The sequence below is a fragment of the Anabrus simplex genome, chromosome 2, assembly GCF_040414725.1.
Source record: "Anabrus simplex isolate iqAnaSimp1 chromosome 2, ASM4041472v1, whole genome shotgun sequence".
Taxonomy (NCBI): Eukaryota; Metazoa; Arthropoda; class Insecta; order Orthoptera; family Tettigoniidae; genus Anabrus; species Anabrus simplex.
Genome location: NC_090266.1, coordinates 827,145,814 through 827,172,087, shown reverse-complemented (window position 1 = coordinate 827,172,087; position 26,274 = coordinate 827,145,814). Strand labels below are relative to the sequence as shown.

General features: G+C 42.5%; 1 protein-coding gene across 1 annotated transcript in view; it reads left to right on the top strand.

Moving 5' to 3' along the window:
• LOC136863123 (hatching enzyme 1.2) overlaps positions 1–26,274 on the top strand; it is a 50,848-nt gene that overhangs the window by 12,754 nt on the left and 11,820 nt on the right. Inside the window, exons 3-5 of the mRNA XM_067139465.2 lie at positions 9,248–9,424; positions 9,510–9,812; positions 17,489–17,622. Of these exons, the coding sequence (XP_066995566.1) occupies positions 9,248–9,424; positions 9,510–9,812; positions 17,489–17,622 (614 nt within the window). The remainder of the gene's footprint in view (positions 1–9,247; positions 9,425–9,509; positions 9,813–17,488; positions 17,623–26,274) is intronic.

Genomic DNA, 26,274 nt, shown 5'->3' with positions numbered 1-26,274 from the left:
TTTGACTTTATGTAGCACAGATTTCCTTCCATTGTGGGGTCAGATAAGAGTTCCTCTGCTGCTCGTATACACAGTGTCCCACTTCTGTCGAACGAATTTACCACGTCTTTCACTACTTTATAATTTTCACAGTAGTATTCATAAGTTTCTATCTACGTTTTCTTTCTGGTAAGAATAGGGGCATCGAGCGAGCTGGCCGTCTGGTTAGGGTCGCGTAGCTGTGAGCTTGTATTCGGGAGATGGTGGGTTCGAGCCACACCGTCGACAGCCCTGAAGATGATTTTCCGTGGTCTCCCATTTTACACCAGACAAATGCTGGGGCTGTACCTTAATTAAGGACACGGCCGCTTCCTTCCCAACCTAACTCTTTCCCATCCTTGCTTCGCCGAAAACCTTCGATGTGTTAGTGCGACGTTAAATCCCTAAGCAAAAAAAAAAAAAAATGTAATAGGGGCGGGTGGTACAATAATCTCTATTGACACCCATACTTCTCCCCGTGAATATTCTCCAGAATTTGTGGTATTTTTTTCCGGTAGCATCTGCTGACCTAATTCTTTCTTAAGGTAGAAGAATGAGATATCGACCCCATTGTATATTTCTCAATGCTCAAAACATTTCGTTGTTCAATTTATTTAATGAAATATCAGCAGAGATGAAAGATTCGCACAGTTCCTAAGATATAGCGAAATGTTGCGAGGAACTCTCACCTACCACCTTTTTCTGAACTTGAAATCGCTTCAGAACTGTCGTGATTTTCAATGTTATCGTGTTATTCCACAGTAAACTTCTTCTCTGCAGACACTTTCACCCCACAAAGCTGACAAAATAATATTGATCCGTCCATACTGAACACATTTACACGGTAATGAGACGCGAATTTTAATTTGCGTATTTTATTTCGTTTAACTTCAGGCATGCCGGTAGTGTTAACTGAAATCAATTTATTTATTTATTTATTTATTTATTTATTTATTTATTTATTTACTCGTGTCAGAAGCATACTTAATCATACAGTTAAAATAAAGTGATAATTACACTATTTACAAAACTTACAAAAATGGACAAACAAAGGAAAATTGACCAAATTTACTTTTTTTTGCTAGGGGCTTTACGTCGCACCGACACAGATAGGTCTTATGGCGACGATGGGATAGGAAAGGCCTAGGAGTTGGAAGGAAGCAGCCGTGGCCTTAATTAAGGTACAGCCCCAGCATTTGCCTGGTGTGAAAATGGGAAACCACGGAAAACCATCTTCAGGGCTGCCGATAGTGGGATTCGAACCTACTATCTCCCGGATGCAAGCTCACAGCCGCGCGCCTCTACCAAATTTACTATACATCTAGATGGTGTTTTTCCAAAACTGAGCTACACCTATGGCATTGTCATCAGCAAGCATTAAATCTTGCTCTGAACATGAAAATGGGCAGAGAGGACATTTATACATGTGGATTACTGTTTGTTCTTCACCGCAGTCGCACTTGCTGTCCTCTGATGTGAAGCCCCATAACTTAAGTGAGGACTTAGCCCTGCCGACACCAGTTCTTAATCGGTTAAGGGACCTCCAAACACTCCAGTCTTCACTGTAACCAGCCGGAAGATGTTCACGCGGCTCCATCCATTCTTGCTGCTTAGATTTCCACAAGGAAAGTCTTGCCTTATCTGGTGGTCCTTTCAAGGGCTTTGATGTCTGGAGGAAACTTTTCCTGGATTTCAGCCTAGATTGAGTTTGGTGATGACCAAACAGCGGGTGAGCTTCAACGTTCTCAACCTTCAGTCGTTCTTGATCAGCAGCGATTTCTCGACGAATACTTGGAGGTGCAATGCCAGCAAGACAGTGTAGCTTCTCAACAGGGGTAGGTTTCAGGCATCCTGTGATTAATCTACAAAATTCATTCAGGGCAGGGTCCACAGTCTTGGCGCGGGATGATCTATACCACACAGGGGATGCGTATTCTGCAGCAGAGTAACACAGAGCCAATGCAGTGGTTCTAAGAACTTGTGCCTTTGCACCCCAGTTTGTACCTCTCAGCTTCCTCAGGATGTTGTTTCTGGCACTGACTTTATGTTTGATGTTGGAACAGTGTTTTCTGAAAGTGAGAGAGTGGTCCAGCATTACCCCTAGGTACTTTGGGGTGAAAGAATTTTCCAAGAGGGTTCCATTCCAGGAAACATGTAATTTCCTTGATGCCTCTCTGTTTTTGAGGTGGAAAGCACAAAGCAGAGATTTTGACGGATTCGGCTTTAGGTGGTTAGCCTTGTAATATGTGCCTAGCGCCTTCAGAGCGCCGTCAAGAGTGAGTTCTACCTCTTCAAAAGTTGCACACTGGCAGGCTAGTGCAAGGTCGTCTGCATATATGAAACTTCTTGTTTTGTTAGGGAGTGGTTGGTCATTGGTATAAATATTAAATAGCAATGGAGCCAGTACGCTTCATTGGGGTTATCCATTTTTCTGTGATCTCCATCTGCTTCTTTGTCCTTGAAAGTCAACAAAAAACCTGCGGTTCTGCAACAAGGTTGACATCAATCTGGTAAGTTTTGAATCTTTCGTGAGTGTAAAGATCTTCTGAAGCAGTATACGGTGGTTCACTGTATCATATGCAGCACTGAGGTCAATGAAAGCTACCCCCGTAATTTGTCGATTTTCAAAACCATCCTCAATGTACTGCGTGAGGTTGAGAACTTGTGCAACAGCATTCTTGCCTGGTCTAAAGCCTGCCTGTTGTGGAATGAGGTTTTTGTTGATAGTCTGGATGAGTCTGTTGAGTATCATCCTTTCGAAAATCTTATATAGGTGGCACAGGAGAGATATTGGTCTGTAGTTCCTGAGGTCTCTGCTGTCCTTTCCAGGCTTTAGAACAGCAATTACACGTGCTTTGCTCCACAATTTTGGAATCTTGGACATCTGTAGGCAGTTATTATAAAACTGTAGCAACCATTCTTCCGTGTTTCTTCCAAAGTTCTTTATTTGCTCAACTCGCATATCATCCAAACCCGCAGCTTTACCTGATTTTCACTTGATTATTGCATTTTCCAACTCAGTGAAATTTAAATGTTGCATGAGCTCAGATGTTATTTCATCCCTGCCTGCAGGTACCTTCAACGTAGCACTCCGGGTTTTAGCTTCTTGTTTTATTTTGTCATTCATGACAAGTTGGTGGGCAATCTGATTGGCTGCAACAGAAGAATATGTGTTACTCATGGTTGGATCTCTGCTCAGCTTCTTTAGGAGTCTCCAGGCCTTTTGGCTGCTCTGCATCATATCCAATTCTTCCATTAATTTTGCCCACCTCTCTCTTTTCGATGAGGTTATTAAAGAAGTTAGGGCATGTGCTGCTTTAATAGTTCCCTCACCCATTGGGTTCTGTTCGAATAGCTTGTAGTTGTCCTCTAGTTGCGAGACTGCATCCAGATTAAGGCCTTCGATGTAACTGGTGTGACATCCACGGGGAATAGATATACGAGAACTTTTCTTAACAGCCTCAGTGAACTGTTCATATGATTCAGGAACTGGTTTGATGTTTTGGACCATATCATCCAGTACAGCAGAGAATTTTGACCAGTCTGCTTTTTGACGTTGTATCTACGACGAAAGGGAACATACTGAGGTAGGATAGCGGAGTAAAACTGACATAGGATTGGTCTGTGTTGAGACTTGGGGACTGGGTTACATACTTCCTTGCTGCATTGTTGTGCTATGTTATTAGTGACGAAGATCAAATCTGGATTGTATCCTCTTCTCCAACGGCCACTGTTAAAAGAAGGTGGCAGTTTACTATCATGAATAAGAGAGAGTTCTATAGCATCTGCCCAGTGTTGTAGTAGCTCGCCATTGTCATCACTGTGTTCATATCCCCATTCAGTACTCTGACAATTAAAATCTCCCACCACAAAATTCACTTTCTGGTTTCTAAAGTTCACTGGTTCTTTAAAGGAGAAATTGGAGTCTGGGGGCTTGTAGATCGATGTAACTGTACAGTTGGAAAGTTCAATTGTTATAATTTAAATCTCATTCAATGAGTCACTGTTACAAAAGAAAATCTGGTCAGACACTGCAGGTTTGCTTCTACGGAGTAAAGTGAACTAAACTGCATTCCTCTGTATTCTGTATATTCAGGAAATTCCAGATGGTCATCTTGTGTCGGAGCATTTCATCTCTCACTATTCCTTGGTAAACGAATATTGTTGACCGTTCGTAATCACACTAGTGTCCAATAGTTAAGCTTAATCACTAAACGAGGCCATACCGCCTGATAGGAATTTCAGACGGATAGCTGAACAAACGGAAGCTGAATCACACACCATATGTCACACAACTTGTCTAAAAAAAAACAGTGTCAGAAGGGTTCTGACCGAGCTCGATAGCTGCAGTCGCTTAAGTGTGGCCAGTATCCAGTAATCGGGAGATAGTGGGTTCGAGCCCCACTGTCGGCAGCCCTGAAAATGGTTTTCCGTGGTTTCCCATTTTCACACCAGGCAAATGCCGGGGCTGTACCTTAATTAAGGCCACGGCCGCTTCCTTCCACTTCCTAGACCTTTCCTATCCCATCGTCGCTATAAGACCTATCTGTGTCGGTGCGACGTAAAGCAAATAGCACAGAAAGAAGAAAGGTTCTGATAGTTAAGGTACACCTTTCACAACAACTAGCAAAACTTGGCGACGTATTCCACAACAAAATATGCTGTTAATAGGGTGTACGATTACCCCTAACAGCCACACATGCTTCGCAGCGACGTGGCATGCTCTCTATCAAATGGTCCAAGAGCTCTTGTGGCAGTCGACCCAACTCCTCCGAAAGGGCAATGCGAAGGTCTTGGAGGGTCCTTAGTGGAGGCTGACGGGATGCAATTCGCCTCCCCAATGCATCCCAGGCATGTTCTATAGGATTCAGATCCGCAGACCTCGCTGGCCAGTCCATGCGATGAATGTCTTCCCCAGCCGAAAATTCATCCACCAGAGCAGCGCGGTGCGTTCGGGCATTATCGTCCATTAAGAGGAAGTCTGGACCGACCGCACCTCTGAAGAGTCGAACATGTGATCTCAGTACCTCATCCCTTTATTTCCGAGCGTTAACAGTGTTCTTCGGACCACCCATGAAGATGTGCAGGTTCGTACGGCCATTCAACATGATGCCGCTCCGCACCATGACGCCACCACCACCATACTGTCCCCTTCCACGATGTTCCTGTGGTTGTATCGGCTACCCGGTTCTCTCCAGATTAATGTGCGTCGGGAATCACTCTGCAAACTGAAACGGAATTCATCTGTGAAGAGCACATGCCTGCATTCATTCATAGTCCAGTTTCGATGCTGACGGCTCAACAGTAAACGGGCCCGTCTCTGTGCTGGAGTGAACGGGACGCACACCACTGGACGTCGGGCAAACAGCCCTGCTGTTCTGAGCCTCCGGTACACAGTTTGCTGGGAAACGTCAACCTCTGAGACGGCTGCAAGCTCCGCCGACAACTGTCTTGTAGGTGCACTCCGATTTCATCGGGCGGTTACGGCCAGATATCGGTCCTGCTGTGGGGTGGTTACCCTTGATCGACCTGGTACTGGCCTACGACTAACATATCTTATGTCTCGAAATCGTCTCCAAAGACTGGAAATGACACTTTGTGGCACATTCAAGGATACGGCGACTTCGGTCTGTGTCTGGCCTGCTTCCAGGCGGCCGAGTATTCTACCCTGCAAAACGGGGTCCAAATGGCGTCGTTGTGTCATTATGTTGTCACGTTCACCACGAGGCTACACTCCGCACACTATAACAGGGCAAACTCGACTGAGGGAATATGGGGCGCAGGCGTTGGCTGTGTTTTCCTAGCGGTTACGCCGCTAGTCAAAGCAGGGAACACTCCTTTCCTATACAGAGCGAATACGTAAGGTTGGTAGATGCATATGTCGTGCGATTTGCGGTCTATTTTCTGTTGCCCTGCTTACTCGTAACTTATGCTTAACTTTTGAACGCTAGTGTCAGTAGGATACTTTCATCAAGCAGTTTCAGGAAGGTTAATGAAGACATGTGAGGCCTACTGATAACCCCTCAGCCCCGAGGGTAGTTACAACTGTCAAGGACTGATAAAAGTCGTTAGGCTCTTTCCAGCTTTCGTAAGAAGAAGAATTTTCCGGCAAATGATGCTCTCTAAAAAGGCTAGTTAATCCACCGTGAGGGAAGTCTGTTTTCCGATAATAACAAACCATTCGTGAGGGAATGAGCAGTGGACGTGATTTGCCAAGAAGGTCAACCCAGTGGGTTTAAATACAGGAATTTAAAAAATTAATCGTAAAAAAGAGTATAAACTAAGATGATCAAATATTTATCTAACGTTTGAAAAATGCCTTATTGGGCCAAAAATGAAAAGAATTGCCTGCACAAATTCATCTTAAACCTCTACATTTGTTACAAAACAAGTACAACTAAAGGAGATATACAATTTTACCAAAAGGTTGGTGGATGCAGAGTGGGTCTTGGCCCACATTTGGCCACGGCTGGTCCGTGGTCCGACAGCTCTGCACTCCGACCGGCCAACCGAGCAAATGAGGGGTGGCCACGATTCTACCGTGTCTCTACGCTTCTCTATTCGGGGGATGGAGAGGGGCTGGTCCCCACCGTCGGGTGTCCTGAGAACGGTTTTCCATCCTCCTGCACTAAGGCGAATGCCGGGACAGTTCCGAGTATAGGCCACGGCCGCCAGCCCTCTCGCCTTTTTCACACAACTTCTTCTCCGATACAAATCTCCTGGCCTGAGAGACGGCGTCACCATCTAGGAAGCCCGCCTCCCCCTTCAGGAAGGAATGAAAACATTTAGTAGTAGTAGTAGTTATCAAAATCCTCGCCCTACTTATAACACATATACTCGTATTCACGTACACAGATAATCAAGAAAAGATGACCCACATTCCCGGAAAAAGAAAATGCCAACTTAACCTCACCCCTGTGAGTCCATGTGGAAAAAACTGAAAGGCTATGTGAGTAGCGGTAGTTCATATTTTCCAACTAAAGTCCTTCAGATACCCATGAGTTTTTGTATCAAAATACTCGGCCAAAATCTCTGAACAACTTATGGATGTTTGTTGGTTCACTTCCGCTCTGTGTACTGTAAAAAACACAGTATCACGTGAGAAAACACTAACTGAATAGGATACACACTGAACGACGACGTCACACGATTAGAATAGTCCGATCTGCTTGACTTCTGAGCTTGTATCAAGTAGAGGAAAAATTTTCCAGATAAACATTTGACTGAGTATTTTCTCATAGCAGTGAGAAGGGATGCATCTAGCAAAACATATATGTTAACCTATCCAAATAAAACGTGTTAACGATTGTTCAATATTAACTACAAGCAAGCTTGCAGTAGCACGTGACTGTCGATTTTAAGGTCAGATACTTCAGTGTTCATTTCAAAAGTCGTACATACATTTGCCTGTATTCGAACCTTGGCGAGAAGCTAGTGACGATGCTATAGCCACGCCATCTCCCCAAATTGTTAAGTTTTTGGAATTGGTAGAAATTGATTATGGTTCTTGTTACGGAGATTTCCGCGGAGCAGAGAGGGATAGGAGCGTGGGGGGTGAATGGCTGGATAAAGCATGAACCTCAGTTTAAATTTTGCCAACACTATCTACTTAAAAAAGGTATTTTCTTTCTTTTATTACTACTTGGATTATTTGATAACAACAAAAGTTCAGCAAGTGCGATATGTCGCAAAGGAAGCTTAAAAGCTCGAAAATTTACAATAGGGCAGCTTATGAGCTCAGAAAATGTTCAATATGGGGAGAAGAACTCTCATCTCGAATAAATTAGTCAGAGATTGCAGACCAGTAAGTGTAATAAACTTAAAAGTTATAAAGAAAGGCTAACCTTTATCTAACCGAGAAAAGAAAATGGAATAAATACAGGTCGGAGAAAGAAGCCGTAGCTTCTAGAACAAAGTTGGATATGAAGGGTTTCGAACCCAAGAACTCATTTTACAATGTAGGTTGCAAACGCCCTTTATGGGGCCAGGAGATTACATTTTAAAACTTAAGGTAGACAATACTTCGTGCTCTTAAGAGCTTAAACAACTAGTATACTCACTTCCCTAATATAATGGGGAACCGCATTCAAAGAAAGGATCGAAAGATCCAGAAGTTTTACAGAGGCATAAGTCCATAACTCACGGCCATAAACAGGAAAAATAAGTTAATGGTTAAAGAGAAAGGTCGAGGACAAAATATGAATTACGGAGGCTGGAAAACACTCAAGTACTGCAAAGTTAAAGGCTAAAGAAACACCTAAGAGGGCATAAGGGCCGATGCCACAGTGGATAGGCCATATTACTTGGTGAGTAAGGAAAGCAAAACTAAAGTCCGAAAGAAAGGTAGATGAATTTAGAGCATATAAAACTTAGTCACCCAAATACAAAATTTGAAGAAGTGAAACGAGGGTACACACTCGTGCGTCCTTACATTTTACAAAATCTGCATTAGGAGTGATAACCTTTAAAGTCCTAAGACTGTCGGGGAAAACCTACATTTTAAGTTTAACAAGTCACAAGAGAAAGCCCTACATAGTTAAAGTAAACGTAGGTCGACCTAACCGGTACGTTCAAAGGAGGTAACGCTGGAATCTTCCCTTTATTCACACATAGTTAAGATGAAAAATTCTACCTTTACCTCGTGATGCCACCTTCTCAGGCCAGCCCCCGTCCCAGCATCTCCCGAAGGAGACCCCTCAGTCACATAGAACACTCAAAGATACAATACAGAAGACCTCGTAGCTCAAGAAACACCCAGCTTTTATTGGGGGCTGGCGGATAGCTTTAGAACAATAATGTCAAGTTTTTTATTGGTGGGTTAGAATTTAAGAACGATATATTTGATAGGAGGGTAAACTTAATAATAGTGATGACAACTCAAAAATAACAAATAAACAATTGCAGGGTGATTAGGTTACCAAACCTCCAAACACAAACATTCTCGATAATTAGTTACAGTACCAAACACAAGGTAGCACTAGACATTTGTTGCTGGGGACATCTGGTTCCAAAGGCAAAACTACTAGCATATAGCAAGTTTGATCTCTCTCTGGCAGATTACACTACGACCAGACGGAATTGCCTGTATTCAAACTTAAATCTGTTTAACAATTTTCACAGTTTCTATAGAGGCTGTGTTCTAATTTACTTCATATCTCACAAACAGAGAGAAAACAAATTAACACTGTTTGGGTCGTGAACTATAAAGAAACCTTTCAATTTGTTTTAGCTGATCAAGTATCAACGTGGACACCTCAAGAAAGGGGGAATGCCTGGGAGATGAGCGGATTATTCGAAGGAGATATAATGCTCTCAGATGATTCTGACATACGAAATGCAATTCAGGATGAAGAGAGATACTGGCCAAATGGAATTGTACCTTATTATATAAATGAGAAGGATTTTTGTAAGTATATAGATGTTCTAACTGCTGACTGCTATGAAATTTATTATCATAATTATTTGTTTGATATAATATCATTCACTTATAGCTAAAGAAGATATAGCAACAATTAAGGAAGCCCTAGATGAGTACCATGATAAGACGTGCATTAAATTTCGTCCTTACAAGAAGACTGATAGCGATTATGTGATGGTCCTTGGGAACAAGACCGGTTGCTGGTCATATGTCGGACGGCATGGCAGGGGACAAGTCATAAACCTCCAGAACCCAGGATGCGTACATCATGGCATTGTAGTTCATGAGTTCCTGCACGCCCTCGGTTTCTACCATCAACAGAGTGCTCATAATAGAGATGAATACATCAAAGTTCACTGGGAAAATATTAAGACAGGTAGGTCTACGTCTCTGAGACTTGTTTTATTGGTTCTTTTAAAGTATGGGTGATATGTGTCACGTAACATAAATTTACATCTTAAACTCATGTGTGATTTGAAAGGACGACCATTCATGTGGTTGCAACATAACATTAATACATTTATTATTATTATTATTATTATTATTATTATTATTATTATTATTATTATTATTATTATTGCTCCTTCTCTCGATCAGTTGTTGCGTGTCGGCCTTCGGATTCCAAAATGCCAGGTTTACACCCAGCAGAGGCAGTCGGGTTTTTGAAGGGTGAGAAATTGTTAATTCGACGCTACATGTCGTATGATGTTGGAATGTAAAAGATCTCTGGTGACACACTTGGTGTTTATCCAACAAAATTAATTAAAAATCTGCCATATAATTATCGCCCAACAGAATTCCGGTTTCTCTTCCATCTGCTAGAGTAAAATGGAACATCGACATTGACATGCGGGTAGCCTTAATGGTTTTTCCTAGTGGTTCAACGTCGCATTAATGCATGGAAGGATTTCTGCTACATAAGTGTGGGAAAGGGCTAGGACTGAAAAGGAAGAGGCAGTGACATTATTATTATTATTATTATTATTATTATTATTATTATTATTATTATTATTATTATTATTATTATTATTATTATTCCCTTCCTGGCATCCAAGATGTCGATACAATCACGACAACGGGTCACTTTTACGTGAACGAGTGAGACCACACATCAGTAAGAGAGAAATTCAAGGAAAATGAGTGAGACAATAATATTATTATAAATATTCATTTATTTATTTATTTATTTTTTTTGCTATGGGCTTTTACGTCGCACCGACACAGATAGGTCTTATGGCGACGATGGGAGAGGAAAGGCCTAGGAGTTGGAAGGAAGCAGCCGTGGCCTTAATTAAGGTACAGCCCCAGCATTTGCCTGGTGTGAAAATGGGAAACCACGGAAAACCATTTTCAGGGCTGCCGATAGTGGGATCCCTGAAAATGGTTTTCCGTGGTTTCCCATTTTCACACCAGGCAAATGCTGGGGCTGTACCTTAATTAAGGCCACGGCTGCTTCCTTCCAACTCCTAGGCCTTTCCTCTCCCATCGTCGCCATAAGACCTATCTGTGTCGGTGCGACGTAAAAGCCCATAGCAAAAAAAAAATATTCATTTATTCATTTATTGCTCTAATCATTCACGAAGCATAAGTTTTATATAAAGTTATGCTTTTATATATTGCAAATAGCAACGGGATGAATAATAAATGCAACATAAGAAACTCAATGCAAATGTCGCAGTTTTACTGTCAACAATAAGCTGAACTTTACGGTCAGGAAACTTATCTTTATTAGTGTGCCTTTTATTGTAATCATACCAGTATGTTGCTTTTTTTTTTTACGTTAGTTCGTACCTCATTTGCTGGTTCGAATGTGTGAGATGGTTCAGGAATGGCCATTTTCATTGTCAAAAGAGATGATAATCAGTGACGGGAAAAATACCAAATAAAAGTAACTGGGCTGAATTACAGTTATCTGAGAAATATTTTACTCAGTTACAATTAGGTCCTTCGTCCACAGGTACAACGCAGCGCAACCCAAGTTAAACCCAACTTGTTTAGGACAGTTGTACGGGAGTTGCGTTACACGTTCTTCATCCACTGACGCAACTCTCCTCTGACGGTCTAATCAAAAGTCTGTCAGTCTGCTGCAGGAGTCTACAGTCCTACTCTCATCCACAAATTCAATGGCAGTTTGGATCTGCCGTTATTACTCTAATCGCCTCATCTAATAAATTAGCTAGGACCTATGTCATAGATCTGCTTTCTTTCTGATATAAACACTTTAGTGAAGTGAAAAATTCTGGTGTGTTTCATTTGTATACAGAGGTGATACATCGTATTAAATTTATTAATAAACTGTGGTCGGAAAGTGTATTATGTATAATAATCTATTATAATGTTGTGAGATGGACAGCAGGCAATGGTATGATGATAAACGAGTATAAAAGTCAGGTTGTGAGTTTCACAAATAGGAAAAGTCCTCCCAGTTTTAATTACTGGGGTGCAGTTTCCGAATTTCATCTTCCTCACGACGCGCAGGTTGCCTACGGGAGTCACATCAAAAGACCTGAATCTGGCGAGCCGAACTTGTCCTCGGACACTCCCGGAACTAAAAGCCATACCAGTGATTAGTACCGTTATAAGGGGCTGGTTACCTGGACATTGGACCCATTTACACATGAAGCATCATCTCAGAATTTAATTGGATTCACTGATTGCTTTGGATTCACGATCATATATTAATCTTTCGTTTTAGATTCTAGTCAGTGGATACATTTTGAAGTTTTCTTTCTTTCTTTCTTAATCTGTTTACCCTCCAGGGTCGGTTTTTCCCACGGACTCTGCGAGGGATCCCACCTCTACCGCCTCAGGGGCAGTGTCCTAGAGCTTCAAATTTTGGGTCGGGGATACAACTGGGAAGGAGGACCACTGCCTCGCCCAGGTGGCCTCACCTACTGTGCTGAACAGGGGCCTTGTGGGGGGATGGGAAGATTTGAAGGGATTGACAAGGAAGAGGGAAGGAAGCGGCCGTGGCCTTAAGTTAGGTACCATCCCGGCATTTGCCTGGAGGAGAAGTGGTAAACCACGGAAAACCACTTCCAGGATGACTGAGGTGGGAATCGAACCCACCTCTACTCAGTTGACCTCCCGAGGCTGAGTGGATCCCCGTTCCAGCCCTCGTACCACTTTCCAAATTTTGTTGCAGACTCGGGAATCGAATCCGGGCCCCCGGGGGTGGCAGCTAATCACACTAACCACTACACCACAGAGGCGGACCATTTTGAAGTTTTAATTATCATTTAATTTAATTGCACCTTGTACCATTACCGATGACCAAGCTGTTAGGCCCCTTTAAACAACAAATACCACCATCAACCCCTGCTCAGTCCGGTGATATCTAAAGGTACGTCAGCCTTGTGCCGGAAGACTTAGCGAATGTACTCGTACGGGACAAAATGCCGGTACCTCGGCTTCTCCGAAAACTGTAAAAATAGTGGGACGTTAGCCCCCAGTGGATTAGTGGCAGAGTGTCGGGCTCTGGATCCCAACATCATGAGTTTAAACCCGGCTGACGTAGTCGGGTTTTTGAAGGGCGAAAAAAAATCAATTCTCCACGTCGTACGATGCCGGCGTGTTAAAGATGTCAGCGGACACATGTGTGATACACCGTCTACCCGACAAAATTGATTAAAACTTAGCCATAGATCGCTCAACGGAGATTTGCTTTACTCTACCATCTGGTAAACTAAAACGAAACGTCGAAATTGACGCGCAGGCAGCGTAGATGGTGTCATTCAAAATGCCTGCACATGGTAGTTGAAGCCATATTATTATTATTATTATTATTATTATTATTATTATTATTATTGTTTCCGAATTTGGCCGCCTATGGACCGCATTGAACTTAAGTCTTCTTCTTCTTCTTCTTCTTCTTCTTCTTCTTCTTCTTCTTCTTCTCCTCCTCCTCTTCCCAGAACCTCTTCATTCTTTCACTTCTGATCTTCCTTTCTTTCTCAGATATGACCAGTTTGGGTCTACATTTTGGTGGTTTCTCCTGGAATGTTTTGATGCTGTCCACTCGACTTCTAAATTCTTTTCTGTTGTGAACCATATCCACTGTAAGTCCACTTTCTATTGCATCTCTTTTTATCTCTTCCACCCACTTCGTCGAAGCTTTTAGTTCAGTGATCTACTTGAATATTTTCTTAGCCGTTTCTCACCCATTCTTTCTAGATGCCCATAGAATTTTAGCCTTCGCTTTCGCATGCTGACAGTGATTTTTTCGGTGTATTTATAGAAGTCATCATTTTTTCTATTCCTCCACTCCCCATCAGCATTTTTCTGCGGTCCTAAAATTTTCCTTAAGATTCTCCTCTCCTTTTTTTCGAGATCTTGAAGCTCACCCTTTTTATTCATTGTCAGGCTCTCTGAAGCGTAGAGACCCTCTGGCTTTACCACTGAGCTGTAGTGTCTAAGTTTTGCCTTGTAAGATATTGCTCTTTTGTTGTATCTGTTCTGGGTTAACCTGTAAGCCAATTCTAGTTTTCTAGTTCTTGCCCTAATCGCCTCTTTATCCAATCCATTAGGTTCTATCCCTTCCCCTAGATATTTAAATAGCTCAGTTCTTTTTACAGTCCCATGCTTCACTTCTAAGTGTCTCTCCCCTTGATGTCCATATTCCATGTATTCCGTCTTCTCATGTGACACTTTGAGACCCGTTTTCTCAGCGATCTCATGTAGAGTATTCAGCATAATTTGGGCATTTTCTCGGTTGTGAGCCAAGAGTGCAAGATCATCCGCGAAAGCCAAACACTTAATTTCTAAGTTCTGTCCTTTCCTCTCAAAATGTATTCTCTTCATTCCTTTCACTTCCAAGGCTTTTTACCATGTTGTAATGATTTTTTCTAGAAAAATGTTAAAGAGAATTGGTGATAGGCAGTCCCCTTGTCTGACTCCTGTTTTTATTTCATATGGTTCAGGAATTTCACCGAAGAATTTGACTTTTGAGAAAGTTTCTGTCAGGGTTTGTTTTATTAACATTCTTGTTTTCCTGTCAATTCCGAATTCCTCTAGGACGTTAAATAGAGTCTGCCTGTCAATTGAATCATACGCTTTCTTAAAATCAACAACTATTACCACGGTGTTCTGGCTTCTCAAAGCTCTTATTCTGAGAATGCTCTTCAGGTTAAATATTTGTTCTGCGCATGATCTTCCTTTTCGAAAACCAGCTTGATACTCACCAATGAGATGGTCTGCTTGTTCTTCAACTCTTCTCAATAGTACTTTAGAGAGTATCTTATATGTTATTGGGAGTAAAGAGATGCCTCTATAGTTACTGATGTTCGTCCGGAGACCTTTCTTGTGAAGTGGGTGTATAAGAGCACACTTCCAAACACTGGGGATCTTTTCATCTCTCCAGATTTCTCCTATGACGGCGTGGATTGCTTTTGCTGCAGTTTCTCCTCCGAACTTCCACATTTCTGCAATAATTCCATCTTCACCTGGTGCTTTGTTGTTTTTAAGCTCATTTATTATTTCTTTGATCTCTTCTAGACTCGGTGGCTTGGACTCTTGGTTATCCTGAGATAGATTTTTCGTATCCAATCTTTCCACAGGTTCTGCACAATTCAGTAACATTTTGAAGTAATCTGCGAGAAATTGACAATTTTCTTTGTTGTTCGTTACTACACTACCATCCTCCCGCTTGAAACACAAACTTGATGGCTGGTATCCCTGTAGTTCCTCTCTGAAGGTTTTGTAAAATGCTCGAGTGTTGTTCTTTCAAAAATCATCTTCTATCTTATCCATCCTACTTCTGTCATAATTTCTTTTCTCTGATCGTATGATCTTAGCTGTTTTCTTCCTCTCTTCCCTGAAAGTTTCCCATCTCTCCTCGGTTTTGTTGGAATGCCACCTCTTCCATGCTTGCAGTCTTCTGTCCAAAGCTTCATCACACTTTTCATTCCACCACCTGTGTTTTCGTTTCCTCGCTGGATTCCCCAAACCTTCAGCTGCTTTTAACATTGAGTTTTTGATATCTTCCCAGCTGTTCATATTCAGCTTCGACAATTTTTCAAAATATGTCTCTTTGCTTTGTTTCAGAGTATCTGCATCAGTTCTAAGCTTCCTCTTGATTCTTTGTTTGGGTTTGTTTGGTTGGAATCTTACTTTAATCTCCGAAAGGTAGTGGTCCGAATCTATGTTTAAGCTTTTTCTTACCTTAACGTTCAAGATTTCCCTTCGGTTTCTGGTCGTAATAGCAACATGGTCGATCTGAAACTCCCCCAGCAACGTGTTAGGAGATGCCCATGTTTTTTCTTGTTAGGGAGTGCCTTGAAGTATGTAGACATGAGTTTCAAGTTAAAATGTCTGCAGAAACTGATTAATCTTTCGCCATTTCTGTTTGTTCTGTTATGTGCTGGGTAGTCCCCCACAATTTTCCTGTACCTTCTTTCTTTACCTATCTGAGCATTGAAATCACCAACCAAAATTTTCACATGGTGTTGTGGAATTTTGGACGTTGTGTCTTCACGTATTTCCCAAAAGTCATCTACCTTCTCCGGGTTTTTCTTGTTATCGTCATTTATCGGCGCATGTGCATTAATGATCGTGTATGCTTTATTGCCAGACCTAAAGGACAGAAACGAGATCCTCTCTGTTGGTGAGGTGAAATTGATGATATACTCCAGAATGTTACTTTTAACCATAAAGGCCGTACCTAGGATCGTTACATTTGCGTTGTTTTTTAATGCCAGTTTTCGTTTGTAAATTCTATAGCCATTAGATTACATGTGATTTTCATCAAGGTATCTTGTCTCTTGAAGTGCAAGTATGTAAATATCTCTTTCTCTCAAAACATCAGTAAGTTGTTTTAATTTTCCAACTTTTAGGAGCGTGTTGATGTTCAGTGTTCCGAGCAGATGTTTTTGCTTGGTTCGTATCTTCCTTGAGGAGGTTCTGGGAAGCTCCGACTCTTCCCTGCATGACGTTCCAAGCTCTCCAGAATACAAAGGCCTGGTTGCACCGCTCACGGCGGTGGGGGATTTCCGTTTCCGGCTGCCCCCTGGAGTAGTCTTTCCTGAAGGTGTTTCCTTACGTTGAAGTTAGTTGGGAGAGTAGGCATTGCCTGCTCCTCCGAATTAAAACTGAGGTTGTAAGCCCCAGAGTTTGGTTCTTCCGCCCTCTAAACCACTAGGAATCTTCCTCTTCTGCTTTAGAGACCGTTGACCCTTTTCTTTTACCTCAGTTGATCCGCGGGTGTTTATTTGGAGGAACCTTATTCACACCTGTCCTGCATATCTACAGGAACCTCCCCTATCAGCCATAGGGACGCGCCGTGTTGGGGTTGAGGCTCCCCCATCCCAGTATCTTATGTAAGATCATATCCAACCTCTGCTTAGTTCCTGGAGTATGTTTGCGGCCGTACCTCTGGAGGACAGACGCCTCACATTGCTTGTCTTAAAGATGGCTGACATTATGGGCCGGCTGTTTGGTCTAAACAACGCCAAGAATTGAAAGTAGAATGCACATCTTCTTGTGGTTTCTATGGTAGCGATGGCAAAGAAACAAAATGGGTGCCAGTTAGGGCAGATAGTTTAGTCAATGATATCGAGTGACTCTCTAGATTGTGTTACCTATGGAATAAATAAAGCAATGAATAAGATGGCTGACACTTTCGGCATAAATATCAATAGTAAATATGAACCAAAACACTATGAAACTAGAGTAAATTCACTAGATAACACTACCACAAATTCGGCACTCAAAATGAATTCACAAATACTCCTCGGAAGCCACAAATGAAGCATAGATCTTCTACATATGAGGATATAAAACGCAGCCCCATAACACATGATCTCATCCGCTGGGCACGGATTATTATTATTATTATTATTATTATTATTATTATTATTATTATTATTATTATTATTATTATTGTGGTTGTTGTCTACCCACCAGAATGTTAAAGGTTTTATATCATTCTGTCATACTTGAAGGAGAAGGCTATCACAAACAGAAACTGTGCTTGACCTTCTCATTCTGAAAGATGAATTAAACACTGCCTTCGATGCATGATACATGTGAAGACACATCTCGTCTTTTTTCTTACAGGACGAGAACACAACTTCAAGAAATATAATGCATCTACTGTGACGGACTTCAATGTGGGCTATGACTATGGAAGTGTGATGCATTACAGTGCGTATGCCTTTTCAAAGAACGGACAACCTACACTGGAACCGTTGGTAAGTAGTTGTGTCAGACAATGACTCACTATCACATTGCATGTACACTGCTATGCAAAACTTAAGGACGAAAGTAACTTTCGCATGTTGTGTCACTGCCAAGTAACATAGCTCGATGAAACTTGAACCATACATAGGAAGAACTACTACAGTATGGCACGGTAGGCAACTGAAAGGAATATGCGATGAGACGAACAGAAATAGCACTTTTATACAGAGACAATAAATACACGTAAGTCACTGCGACACATGATGGTCCCCTGGACATCACAGAAGAGGGACGTGGTTCTTAAAAGAGTGTGTGATCACCACGGACAGTGATGTATGCTCTGCATTGTGTTCCCACGTGGCCATAAGACTGGAACGGAGTTCTTGTGGTAGGGCGTTCCATTCCTCCACCAGCGCGGTTGACAACTGCTAGATGGTCGTTGGTGTATGTGGTCGTGCTGCAGTACATCTGTCCAACATGTCCCACACGTGCTCGATGGGATTTAAGTCGGGGGAACGGGCAGGCCAGTCCATTTGCCGAATATATTCTCATTCCAAGAACTCCTCCACATGCGCTGTTCGATGCGGTCGTGCATTGTTGTCCATAAAAAAGAAGTCAGGGCCGAATGCACCCCTTAAAAAGACGCACATGGGGAAGGAGTACACTGCCACAATAACGTTGACCGGTGAGTGTACCCTGTTCAAAGATTTGGAGGTCTGTACGCCCATGTAACATTATGATTCCCCACACCATAACACTTCGACCACCAAAATGACCATGTTCGATAATGTTCCTTGGTGCATTACGTGTTCCCACCTTTCGCCAGATGAGGGTACGTGTAGAATTACTACTTAGACTCAATCTGCTCTCATATGAGAAAAGCACGCGACCCCTCTCCTCGCCGGGACAGACCCGGTGCTATTGGTGCCATCGCAAATGGTGCCGCCGATGTGCGGGTGTCAAGGAACACCGTCGAGCAAACAGACCACCCCCATGCAGTCTCCGTGCCACTGTGGAGTGTAAGATTGGGTGCCTTGCAGTCCTGTTAAATGTGGTTGTAATTGCACCCACTGTTTACCGTGATTCTCTCTTGCCTGTTGCACAATGTAGCGGTCATCTGCTGCTGTAGTTGACCGTGACCAAACCCCTCCTCTCCTTCGAGCAGCAGTGCATGTGGTTCGGAATACTCCCCATGCACGTGAAACAATGCTGTGGGCAATACCAAAATCTTGGACTACACTCGTCACACTTCGTCATTCTTCCAGTTTCCCGGTGATTCTTCCCCGTGTAAAGTCATCCAAATGTTGTCTTGTTTTAATGAATAACACCACCAAAATTCACAGTAACAGCTCGCTGATTGACTCACACTATCTTGTCCCGTTCCTTCAAATTCCTCGTTCTGAGGTACCAGACCCATTTGGCGCTATAGTTGTGCTGACTTCACGCCAGGTTTCTATGCACGTGTGGGACACCTCTGGCAACATGTTACCGCACTTTCAGTCATTTCCACCAAGTAGTTGATATTTGATGTTGCTTTATCTATCTCGTCCTTAAGTTTTGCACACACGGGCGAGTTGGCCGTGCGGTTAGGGGTGCGCCGGTGTGAGCTTGCATCCGGAAGATTGTGGGTTCGAACCTCACTGTCCGCATATGTGAAGATAGTTTTCCGTCGTTTCCCATTTTCACACCGGGCAAATACTGGGGTTCTTCCTTAATTAAAATCATGGCTATTTCCTTTCCACTCCTAGGCCTTTCCTACCCCATCGTCGCCATTTCTGTGCGACGTTAAGCCAAATAATTGTAAGAAAAAGTTTTGCACAGCAGTGTATTTATAATTGAAGTCCGGTGCTACAGTTTCGTAACAGTTAAAACACATTGGAAACCGAGCCCGAGTGTGTATCGAGGCTAACTCGGGCCCACGTATTTGTTATATTGCCAACACAGCCAGAACGAGAATCGGGCGGAAAGTATATATACCATTTTAAAGAACTTTTATAACAACTATGCCGTGCGTTCGTGTTCTCTCTCGATGTTTTCTCGAACTTATAGCAGCTTATTTTTGCTCGAGTTCCCTTCTACACTCCATGCTTCCAGCCTTGCTTCCATCTGCTCAAGGCGCGCGCTTTCAGAGTTTTGTTTACATCGTGCGAAGTGTTTAGACTGTGTTTTGTTTCTGCTATAATTATTGGATCATTGAATAAAGGTGGAATTGTAGAAATTTTAGAAGAGATTTTTGATGACAGTGGTTCAGTAGAAGAGGTAGATGATTCATATCTAGACCCTGATTTCGACCTTCATGTTAGTGATGAAGGTATTTATAACCTATTCTATCATACTCCATCCAGGTGTAATTTTGCACTTTGTAGTTTATTTAGCTAATGTTTCATGATCTTCATGTGACTGGATTATCATTTAGAACGAAGTGACGCAAGCGATGATAATTCAGAAGCAGGGACTGATTCACATTCGCCGGGTACTTTTGGTGATTTGGATGCACTTGCAAAGCCTGTGCAGATAAAGGAAAAGCGGAAAAATGGGAAAGTAAGAGAAAAGAGACATACTGGTGGTATCCAATGTGTTCTGTAGCACTTTGTGTCCCTGAATGCTTCAAACTATTTCGCACTCAAGCTCATTATGTATAGGACTTTGTTGTCAGACTTTTTTGTTGTTAAAAAAGGCATACCGTTGTAAAATGTGTTATGTGAAAAGTATTCAATAGATCTTAATGGAACTTTTTAATCTGTAGAATATACACTTTTCATTTTTGATGATATATACGTGTTACAATTGCAACCTACCTACTATATTCTAAATTTTTTTAAACCATCAAAGTATGGAGGTCTGCCTGCCCTTATGCCACCTAGAGACACGGTCTCCAATGTGTTAGGTACAGTGGCTGCCAGTGGCGTGCAGTGATCTCCACCTACCCTAGCGCCGCTGGAGCAAAGCATTTTCATATTATTCCTTAGAATGTGCAAAAACCTGCAAACATACATCGTTTCGACGATCCACTCTCTCTGCAGCATTACGGCAGTCCAGCTTTCACCAGCGAGCCGGATTTTCTTGCAGGCGCGAAAGAGAGCTACCCAAGCGGAATTCAAGTTTCTAGTTGACGCATGCGATATAAGTCTCCTTGTTCTGGTGTGGCGGGGTATGTTTTGGCTGTGGACCAACCTTGAGATTCACAATTTCACAGCGTATTATGGCGACAGACCAGCTAGCTAGGGTAAGGTAGGTTCGCGACACAAATTAGTTGTAATAGTTAACACTCTAACCCCTAAAGGGCGCGTTCCCGGGTGACGGATAGGGGGACCCTACAATTCAATAGGGCTGGTTGAAATACCCAATACAACCCGCGGACCAACAGACACCCCAGTTCCTGGGGGCTTTAAAATACTGGGACACCCTCTCTCCAGGGGTCACAAAAATGGAGGGCCCAAGCCGAAGGTATGGGTGAAGACACCAACGGCATCAGTGGCGAAGAAGGTGGACTTTGGTACAGCATCGGTGTCGGAAGAGGGAAACTCGTAGCGTCTGTACTCCAGAGGAGCGGCTACAGAAGACGTCTGTACTCCAGTGGAGCGGCCTAAGATAACGCCTGGCAGTAGGTATAAAATACTTTTGGGAGTGGCGACCCCATCGTAATAATAGCTTGTGTATGGTATGGTACTAGGAAATCAACCTCGGAAAAGGCTAGGGCGTCCCCTGCTTAAAGTGACGTGCAGTTCTCAGGGTGCTGGGGAAACTGTGAGAAATGGGCGACCAGTAACCTACATTAAGATAGCAATAGTAAATCTTATGACCCTGACAGGAAAGGCGGAGGAAGTAGTAGATTTCATGGAGAAGGAGAAGTTGGAAATGATGGGGCTGAGTGAAGTGAACTGGAAAGGTAACGGAAGGAAGAAATTGAGGAAAGGATACATATTATACTTGAGTGGTGGCCAAGAGGCAATAAACGGAGTGGGACTAATCATTTCGAAGCAATTGGAGGAGTATGTTGAAGTGGTAGAATGTGTGAGTGACAGAATAATGAAGATTAGACTAAAAATGAAGACTGAAGTGATGGACTTCATACAAGTGTATGCACCGCAGACGGGAAACAGGGAAGATGATAATGAAGGATTCTTATGGAAATTAGAAAGAGAAATTTCAAGTGTGGAAGTGGTTATTATGGGAGATCTGAACGCACAGGTCGGAAACGAGAGACAAGGAATGGAAGAAGTCTTTGGACCATACGGATATGGGAAAAAGAATCGCGAAGGAGAGGAACGGGTGGATTTCTGTGAAAGGAATCGACTTATAGTGGGGAATACATGGTTTAGAAAGAAGAACAGCAGGGAAATTACGAGATATGGGTGGTGTGACAGAACAAAATCAGTAAGTGACTACTTTTTGGTGGAAAGGACAACTCGCAGGAAGTTGATGGATGTGACAGCTTTACCAGGAGAAGAATTTGATGGGGACCATAGAGTTGTGGTGGCAAAATTACGGTTAGGAGGAATTTAAAAACTAAAAGAGGTAGGGGAAAGCAAAATAAAAGCATGGAAAGACAAAAATGTTCAGGAAGATTTTCATGAGAGACTGGAGCAACAAATCCCAGTTACTGAAGTGGAAAATATAGAAGGGGAGTGGGCCAGTTTTGAAAAGGCATTTGTTAGTGCAGCAGAGAGTGTTTGTGGCAGGACATCTACAAGGGTGAAAGAAATGGACACACCGTGGTGAAATGAGGAAGTGAGGAAAGTGGTGTAAGAAAAGAAGACAGCCTGGCGAGAATGGAACCAAGATCAAATAGAAGAAAGCAAAAGAAAGTATCTCAACAGTAAACGGAGATGTAAGAAGGTGGTAGGAGAATAAAAGAAAAAGAGTTGGGAAGACTTTATACCAACAATGGAAGCGGATGTAAGTGGCAGTAAAAGGATGCTGTATGGACTTATAAGAATTAAGAGGACAGAAAGAGTTATCACAAAGCTAGTGATAAAGGAAGATGGGGAACTGTTAACACACCCAGAAGAGATAAAGAGAAGATGGAAGGAGTATTTTGATAAGCTATTGAATGTGAACAACTGTACAGAGACAGTGTGAGGACTCAACAACAGATAATGATATAACAATTCGCGAGGTGGCGTTAGCGGTAGAAGAGATGAAGATGGGAAAAGCAACAGGGATGGTTGAATTCAGTGTGGAAATGATAAGCGCTACTGGACCTGTTGGTATGCAATGGTTGTACCGACTATTAAGGTGTATATGGTAACACAAATGTGTACCAGAAGACTGGAAAAAAGGGATAATAATGCTAGTGTTTAAGAAAGGGGCAAGGAAGTTTGTGGTAACTATAGAGGAATCACATTCATATCGCAGGTATTTAAAATACTGGAAAGGATATTAGAAAGAAGAATGAGAAGAAAGATTGAAGGAGAGTTACAAGAGGAACAATGTTGCTTCAGGAATTGGAAGATCTGCAGTAGACCCAATCTTTTGCATGAGACAGCTGATGGAAAAGAATTAGGAATATGGAAAGGATCAGGTCATGACTTTCATAGATATAGAAAAGGCATATGATAGTGTACCCAGAGAGATGTGTAAAAAAATTAAAATGCTATTTCTTCTCGGCGTCAACCTAGAGATCTTTTGCCCCTACTTGCACCATGTCATATGAACTTGCGTGTAATTGGAATGGAGGAAGTGTAGAATGTTGAACGCGAGGAAAGGAACGTTAAGGACAACACAAACACCCAGTCCCCAGGCCAGGGATATTAATCATTTACAATTAAAAACCCATGACTAAGCCGGGAATCGAATGCTGGGCCACCGGCTGACAGACGGACGCGTTGCCCCCTACACCGCGGGGCCGGACTAGAGAGAAGGTGTGGGAAACCATGGTTAAAAAGAGACTCGGAAGAGAAATGTTAGAAATGGTGCAAGCAATGTAAACAACTGTGCTAGCAGAGTACTGACCCCAGTTGGAAAGCCAGAATGGTTTAGGAATACGACTGGACTAAAACATAGGAGTGTGCTGTCACCTATTTTGTTTATTATGGTCATGGACGAAATTGTAAAGGAAACAAAGGAAGCCTATGGAGATAAAGAGATGAAGATACTGCTATCTGCAGATGATGTTGTGATCTGGGGAAAGGACAGCAAAGAAGTACAACAACAACAACAACAACAACAACAACTAGAAGTACTGAACGAAAAAATTGAGAAGTATGACATGAAAATCAGTACAGAGGAAAGCAAGACTGGTGATGTCGAGAGGGGAAAGAAAAGGAAAGGGCACTGTGAAAATTGGAAGTCAGAGTCTGGAAATTGTGGACAGCTTTAAATACCTAGGAAATGAATAAATACAAAATGCTAGGGTGAACATGGAGATTAGCAGGAGGGTACAGCGGAGCAATGCATTCTACCAAAGTGTAAGAAAACTTGTTTGGAGCAAAGAAGTACTAAGGAAAAGTAAAGAGATAATGTACAAAATTTACTATGTACCCATACTGACTTATGCAGCTGAGACTTGTACTTTGACGAGCAGGCAAGGGAGTAGAATTCAAGCCAGGGAAATGCAATTCCTAAGAAGTATGATAGGAAAGACAAGGAAAGCCAGAGTGAGAAATGATGATTTTAGGAAGGCAGTTGGGACAGGAAAGCTAAATGAGAGAGTTGAAAAGAATGAACTAAGGTGGTTTGGGCATGTAAAGAGGATGGAGGAGGATAGAATTCCAAGACAGATGCTGGAGGCAAAGTGCGAAGGCAAGAGAGCAAGAGGAAGACCTAAAACAAGATGAATTGAATCAGTGAAGACGGCTTAAGAAAATTTAGACCGGGACAAGATCGTGGAAGAGGAATCGTGGAAGGAAAGAGGAAGATGGAGAAGTACCATAAATACCCCGACCGGGCAAGAGCTGGATAAGGGGAAATAATGATGATGATGATGATGTGACGTGTGGCCTCCGGAGAGGCCTGGTGCAGCTCTTTTGATTTGACGCGAGCACGCTAACCATTTAGCCATGGAGCCTGACATGATGATGATGAGTTAACACTCCAAGTGTTTTAGCGCCATACGCAAGATGCTACAAGGAAAAGAACAATATGTTAACAGTACGGCCAATTGCACATCGTCTTGCTAATAAAAATAAAGCCATTTTATGAAATCCATTATAATAAAAGCATTCATTTATGGATTTCGGCATATATAGTTTTTGGGATCCATTCATTGATTGCACGTGTAGAGGATGTCTTTCAATATACCGTACGTGGAAAAATATTTAGGTTGCCCAGCATGAACACAGCGTCAAGCGCGAAGTATAAGAATGTTGAATTTTGTCGTGCGCGCGTGAGTTTTCTTGTAATGGCAGTAGGGATTGTGAATTTTTGTAGTGTCCTTCTTGGATTACAGGTGAAGTTTTCACGAGTTCTGTAGCATTCCTGCCGAATATAACAGTGGTATTCGTCGTGAGGAATACTTTCGCAAGTCTGTGTCGTTGCACCTACACGCAGTAAGCGAGTGAAACTGAAGAACTTGGGCTACGGTAAAATACCCGCTAACTTTTGCTCAAACTATAAAAAGTTTATGTTGTAATGCCTAGATCTGTGCGGACAGAAGTATTCATACAGTTGACTGTCAATAAAGAAACAACGGGCAAACTAGTTATCTACCACACTCAGTCTCTCTCAGGTGCTGACCGCATGTTAAACCATCTGTACCGAGTGACTAGTGGTATATAAGTGCTTGAAATGGGTCGAAAAGGAAAGGAAACTGCAGTGGAATGATATGGATGATTATCGCATTAAATACTGAAGGGAAATCGTATTCCGATATTGCAAACATCGTTGGGAGAAGCAGTTCAACTGTGCAGAGAATAATTATGCGATTCAGAGGAACGGACCTGCTAATAAACAAAGAAAGAGTAGGTCGCCCACAAAAACTGACCACAAGGGAAACGGGGCATGTCATGCAAATCATCAAGAAGGGCCCAAAATCTACATCTGGTGGGATAGCTGGTTTTGTTGGAGAGCAGTTCGGAAAGCAAGTGACACCCCGAGGAATAAGGCGTCTCATCAATCGTGCTGGATATTGAGCTAGGGCACCGAGAAAGAAGCACTATAAAAGCAAGAAGAATCAGAAGAGCAGATTATAGTTCGCAAAAGCTTATATAGGAAAGAACCTCGCTTTCTGGAACACCGCTGTTTTCTTTGCCGAAAGTAAATTCAAGCTGTTCCAAAATGATGGCTGTCTTTTGGTTTGGAGGAGGCCCAATACTGCTCTTGACATCCAGAATCTTAAAGCTACTGTGAAGCATGATGGAGGTGGTGATACGGTCCGGTGGTGTATGGGCGCGCATGGTGTCGGAGAATTAGTTTTCATTGAGGCAACTATGGAGAGTGCTTATTTACATATTCTCAAAGATTTGAAGAAGAGTGAGAGAAACTTGGTGTGGGAAACGATTATTACTTCCAGCACGACAGCGATCCTGAATATGGGTGCTTTATAATACGCCCCACACCCTGAAAACAGCCGCACAGTCTCCCGATATTAATCTTATTGTGCACCTCTGGAGTGAGCTGGAAGGAACAGTACGAATACACCACATATACAGCAAATCTCAGCTAAAAGAATGACTTCTGAAATAATGGCATAATTTTGGAGCAGAAACAACCGAAAATTTGGT